At 40.3% G+C, this 6,437-nt stretch overlaps 1 protein-coding gene across 1 annotated transcript in view; it reads left to right on the top strand.

The window, feature by feature from the left end:
* LAMB1 (laminin, beta 1) overlaps window positions 1-6,437 on the top strand; it is a 77,839-nt gene that overhangs the window by 19,889 nt on the left and 51,513 nt on the right. The window contains exons 8-9 of the mRNA XM_010841477.1: window positions 1,978-2,180; window positions 4,783-4,903. Coding sequence (XP_010839779.1) covers window positions 1,978-2,180; window positions 4,783-4,903 — 324 coding nt within the window. The remainder of the gene's footprint in view (window positions 1-1,977; window positions 2,181-4,782; window positions 4,904-6,437) is intronic.

Here is a 6,437-nt window from a genome sequence, read left to right as displayed (position 1 = left end):
CCCCCCCCGCCCCGCCATGTTTCCCTTTGGTAACCATAAGTTTGTTTTCAAAATCTGTAAATCTTTCTGTTTTGTCAATAAGTTCATTTGTATCATTTTTTAAAATTAGGTTCCACATATAAGCGATATTCTGTCTGACTTCACTTAGTATAATATCAAATATTTAATGGCACGTTCAGCCTTGTGTCATTTCTAAGTGTGCTCTGGGAGACCTGTGCTCCCTGCTCTCAAAATCCAGTTGCGAGAAGTGTCTGCACACGTTCCTTGACCAACACTTCCTGGGTCTCTCAATGGACTCTTAAGTTTGTTCCTTTTGGGTGGTACTTGTTTTACTTGGGGAATGTGCTGCCATTAGAATTCTATTGTGTTTGCTGTTCAATGGCATCAGAAAACCTATTTCTATATTAAACAAGCATCCATTGTAACAGATCATGCTTTGGATTTACTTTGTGATCAAGGGAACAATATCTCTTTAGCTGTCCCTATTGTTCTGAGTCCTCTGAGACTCACTTCAGAAGTGATTGTGCCTCTTACAACAGCAGTCAATTTGAGGCTTAGATGTCGTTAAATATGGCAGGAGAGCTCGAAGGGAGCACAGTTGCTCTTCTGAGGACTTCCACAGAGATCAGCTCAAGGGTTTCTAAATACTCCAGCTGCTCTTCAAGTTTGTTTTTTGGCCTCTTGTCAATAGGCACTTGTGCTCGTTCTGTGCAGGAGAAAATGCTGGCATTCAGAAATTCCATTCAGCGAAGTAGTACCACAATTTCTCTGTTTAGTTTTTGCTTTTACAAAGAGCCTAAGTTGAATGCATGGCCTCATAGACTTTCTCTTTCAACCCACAGCTATTTCTATAGTCTTCATTGTATGCCGTGCATATGTTACAAGTATTTAAAATTGTATCTAGGCTTTGAAAGTATCTGATGTATTGGGCAAATGCCCCATTGTCCTGTGTTGTAAATTGTAAGAATCCATCGACAGAAATGAAAGAAAAGCTCAGAAGCAGTTTCAGGCTATGGAGCTAAAAGGGAAGGGCAGGTAGACTGTTTAGTAACTCATGTTTAGCAACTTAGTGGTTAATGAAAATACTGATGGAGGAGGCTATATGACTGTTGCTTTATCAAGTTACTAGAGAATGTAATTGACGGCCCTGCTTCTGTAATAAGCATTGGTCTATAAACCCAGGAAAAGGAAGGAAAGTTCAAATAAGAGACATTTCTCTACAAGAACCTCTATTTAGGAAAGCAATCTGCCCCAACATCCCAATACTAAATGCCTTTATCTTCATGCTACTGTATTATATTGGTAATTATATTGGTAAATTGTATTGTAAAACAAGGATCAAAAAAGGTGTAGATTGTAATGGTGCTTCAAAACTTGTTTGAGATGGTCAGTCCCTTGATTATGGTTATCCTATCATGTCAAATCGATTTTAGTAACCTGTATTTCATCTGATTGGTGGGAAATTTCAGGTAGCATTTTTTTCCTCCAGAAATAAACACAAACATGTTTTCTAACTATCTTATAATGATAATGACAATTAGGGTGCTTTGATAAATTCTTGCCCACCTAAATGGAATTTTCTGATTTTGAGACTAACACTAGTTGCTGTGGGAACCCGATGGTATTGCAGTAGTGTAGATTACTGTGTGCCAGTGGCTTCTGGCAAGCATGCAACTGCATTCTTAAATTTCTCTACTTTCACACTTCTTTCTGCAACATCAGTCTGCCAACAAATCCATCACAGAATAGATGTTCTTGCTAAATGGTGATGAGAAGAGAGTAACCTTTCTTCCAGAGACTGTCACTTTAGGCTAAACTTTATTATTACATGCATCTAGATCATGAAAGGGAAGTAAACTTTACATAAGCTATTTTTATTTGTCATGTGTTTCTATAAAGAAGAAAAGTGTTGTCTTAATTGCAAACAAAGTCTTGCTTCTTTGATCAAACTTTTCATCTTCCTGGTGACCTTCGTAGATCTCTTAAAAATTACCAACTTGAGGATCAAGTTTGTGAAACTACATACTTTGGGAGATAACCTTCTGGATTCCAGAATGGAAATCAGAGAAAAGTATTATTACGCGGTTTATGATATGGTGGTTCGAGGAAACTGCTTCTGCTATGGCCACGCCAGCGAGTGTGCCCCGGTGGACGGAGTCAATGAAGAAGTAGAAGGAATGGTAAGTACGTGCTCCAGGAAGGCTTCTCCTTTGTACAGGTGATTCTTAAAAGCAAATTGAAGCTAGTCTTAGTGTAAGCCTTTTTATTTTGAGTTTGTCCAGACTCCCTTTAAATTTAATAGCCTTTTGTACCATTCCAGTGGTTGATTTTTTCATTTTCTGTTTGCTGATTTTCTTGGACTGCAAGAATGTGAGGATTACTCGTTTCACAAACACTGAATTAATTTTTGAAAATTGTGGCTGCAGGCTGCCTCTATGGTATACATTTTATACAACAAGGATTAAAAACTTTTCTCAACTGACAGTCCCATCTTGAGGAAAGATTAAAAACCACAAGCATTCCAGCCTTCATGCCAGAAAGCATAAATTGACACCAGCCCAGAGAAACTGGAAATTTGAACTTAGAATCACGGCTTACCATTTAGGAGTCAGTGGACTTTGTATCTTGATCTCCAAGTTTCATTCTTTTCCCACTTTTATGCTGTGTTTTCAAATTTTTAAAATTAGTTTTAATCAGCGCTTCCTTGCTTTTCAATGTTCTACTGTGCAGCAAAGTGCATCAACTCTATGTATATATATACACGTGTATGTGCTAAGGTGTTTCAGTTGTGTCCGATTCTTTGTGACCCCATGTGATCCTCTGTCTGTGGAATTCTCTAGGCAAGAACACTAGAGTGGGTTGGTATGCCCTCCATATGTGTGTGTGTGTGTGTATATGTATCCCCTCTTTTTTGGATTTCCTTCCCATTTTGGTCACCACAGAGCACTGAGTAGAGTTCCCTGTGCTATCCAGTAGGTTCTCCTTAGTTATCTGTTCTATACATAGGATCAATAGTGTATATATATCAATCCCAAACTCCCAATTCATCCTACCACTCCTCCTTGGTGTCCATACCTTTGTTCTCTGCCTCTATTTCTGTCTTGCAAATAAGATTATCTATACTTTTTTTTCTGGATTCCACATATATGCATTAATATATGATAATTGTTTTTCTCTGTGTTGTCAAATTATGTAATTTTAAAAAGGGGGACTTGGATACTTGCCAGATGGATAAAGTTAGGGTGTTTTTCCAGTTTCTAAATGAATTGATAATTCCTGTTAGAAGAGACCAGAGTTTCAGTCTTTTGCCAAAGGGTCTTGAGTAAGTACATGGCAAATGGAAATTCACATCTCGCTTTCCTGACTGTGCACTGGGGCTTGCACTGGACCATGGGCCTCACTTCTGGATGAAAGGTGTGCCTTGCTTAGTTGCTGTTGACCTTTTCAAAGAGGGTTAGTCCTCACCTACGAAGGTGAAGATGCAGGAATGAGTGTGTTCAGTTGTCTAAAACTTCTGCCTTCTCTTTCCTCCAGTTAGAACTTTTATTGCACAGAGAAAGTTAAATTTTTAACAGAGCCTAAAGGGAGAATAGATCCTTCTGATCTTATTGTTCCATCTTACAGAGAATGCCAGGTAGATGATAATTCTTCTCAGTGTAACAAATCCTGTGTGTAGCTAACCTCTTGTAGTCCTGTCACCCCCATGCATCTAATGGTACATTGTACTCTTGATTCAGATGCTATAGGGTCCTGTGGTGTGGGCTTTGGAACTGTTTTTCAGTCTTTGCAAAATCACCTTATAATTAGAGGATTTTAGTCTGCTAATCACACTCCTGTCGAGGTGGGTTCAAGGTGGGCCTGTCTATCCTGTTTCTAAATTCCATTCTGTAAAAACTAGTGTTAGGTGAGGGATGAGCGTACGTGCATATTTGCTGGGTAAGAAGAATTGATTTTTCATTGATGTGCCTCAGGGGCTCGAGTGACAGGTGGTGTGTACAAAAGAACACATTGTGGGCCCTTCCTCAAGCAAAATAATCTGCTTCTTTTTCTGATGTTTTATATTTTTTTCCTTGAAAATGTAAACATGGCAACTGATTAATTCTTAAAATCTCATTTTGGGTTGAAAAAATGTTTTTTAAGTGCTGAGCCAGAAGTCAAAAACCAAGCAAAGCAAGCAGAGAAAACCTGTCTTTTGTATGGTGTGGGGTAATGGTTGCAGGAAATTGAATTGGTCCTGGTAATGTATACATTTAGTTCTCCATTATAACTTTTGTTGATTCGTATTATACTAATTTTTTTAAAACTTAAAAAAATTCTTAAATGGCTAATTTTGCTCTTCTGTGTTTTTTTACATCAATACTTCAATAAAAATATTTATTGAGTACCTATTAAACAGTAGAAACTGTTCCTAGAGATGGGAATTAAAGCCATCAAGACAGGACTCACAGTGGGAAGGGACAAAATAAAAACAAAGCAGGACTTTTCCTGATTGTTCAGTGGTTACTACTCCATTCTATCACTGCAGGGGACATGGGTTTGGTCCCTGGTCTGGAAACTAAGATTCTGCATGCCTCTTGCAGCCAAAAAATAAGGGGGAAAAAAATTAAAACTGAAACAGAAAATTAGAAAATAAAAACAAAGAAACCCTCATTGTAGTGAGGTAGAGATAAGTATGAAAAAGGTATGATATTTATGACTATGATATTTTCCACTGCTTGTGGGGAAGGTCTGGCCATTACTATATCTCTTACTTGGCTCTTTCCTGTTTTTGTAACTTTCAAGGTTCACGGACACTGCATGTGCAGGCATAACACCAAGGGCTTAAACTGTGAACAGTGCATGGATTTCTACCATGATTTACCTTGGAGACCCGCTGAAGGTCGAAACAGCAATGCTTGTAAAAGTAAGTCTCAGGCAGGGAATTCCCTGGAGGTCCAGTGGTTAGAACTCCAAGCTTTCACTGCCAAGGGTGGTCAAAGTCCCTGGTTGGGAAACTAAAGTCCTGTAAGATATGCAGTGGTACCAAAACAACAAGAAAAAAAGAAGAAAGTCTTAGGCAAAGGGATGTTTTGAATCAGTTCAGACCCCAGGATCCATTTTCTGAGTAGACGTGCTATAATAGTACACTATTTTGCAAAAGGAAGAAAAGTTACTACCCTTTTCCCAGCCTCGCCCTAATACTCCTAGGAAGCCATTATCCACTCAAATTAATCAATTAGCATTTATTAAGCAGCTCCCATGTGTTTGGCAGATGTTGTGTGCCACCTGTAACATTGCACTTTTTTCAAGGCCAGATGACTGAGAAAAATGAATGAAAACGATGTTGTGGTGGATCCATAAGGTCTAAGAGAGATGGAGTACTTGTCAGCCTTGTTCTGTGCCAACCCAGGTGCCGCCTGTGGCCTCCTTCCATCCATCCATCTGCCATCCCTCCTGGTGCTATTCTCTGGGCAGAGGGGAAGTTTGAAAACCACCACCCTCCCCACCCCACACAGTGATGCTGATAGTTGATCATCCCTGCAAACATGCCTGCCTCTGACCCCACTGAGGACAGAGGGGCTAGGAGTTCAGAAACCAGTGAGGGCTGGAGTGGTTAAGGTTTTTGTTAGTAAGGACAACTAGCTGGGCCCTAGCAAGTAGTTAGGATTGTTTAGATAAAGAGAAGAAAGCAGGGGGAAGGTGGAAGGGAGTTCAGATAAGGAGAATGCAAAACACAAGGCTCCTAGGACATTCTCATGATATCGTGGTTTAATTCATGATTCCATGGTTCCAGGGTTTAATTAAACCAATGCATCCAAGGCAGGATGACACAGTCCCTCCCTTTAGGATGGATAAGATCAGTTGTAGAGCCCTTTGAGAACCCAATTGAGTTAAGCTTCCTTGTGAGAAGACAAGAGGAGTCGATGAGGATAGTTGAGCACGAGAGGGAGACGGTTAAAGCTGGGTTGGACCAAGAGGACTCTGCCAAACAGGCTAGAGGAGAAACAGACTGACCCAAGAAGACTGGCTTGATGGCTGTTAAGGGTCTGATTCATAGAGCCTGGCCTAGGGTGGTGGTAGGAATGGGGAAGAAGAGAACGCAGCCTTCATACCATGTTCCTCAAAGCCAAGAGCCCAGACAGGCTTCCCCAGGAACATATCGCCTAGAAAACCCTCTGGAGTGATGTATTCCTGTCCTACTCTGCACACAACCCAAACGAGTCCTCCATGCAGTGCAGCCTTCCTGTGGGTGAGCCTGTGAGGGGACTTCCCTCAGAGCTTTTACACTTTTTATAGCCCATTCTCTTCCAAAGAGGGCAAATGAGGTTATTTCATAAAGATCACACTTGGAAGGTTTCCAGCATGGTTTAGGATTTAAACTGATGGCATAAGCAGATGTGTTTTTTCCACCGCCAGTTCCTTCTTGTTAGTTGCCGTTTTGCCTAAACTTCATCCCC

Source organism: Bison bison, unplaced genomic scaffold, assembly GCF_000754665.1.
Source record: "Bison bison bison isolate TAMUID 2011002044 unplaced genomic scaffold, Bison_UMD1.0 scf7180017864162, whole genome shotgun sequence".
In the NCBI taxonomy this organism is placed as follows: domain Eukaryota; kingdom Metazoa; phylum Chordata; class Mammalia; order Artiodactyla; family Bovidae; genus Bison; species Bison bison.
The sequence above is the reverse complement of the archived record's forward strand: the minus strand, read 5'-3'. Positions and strand labels throughout refer to the sequence as shown.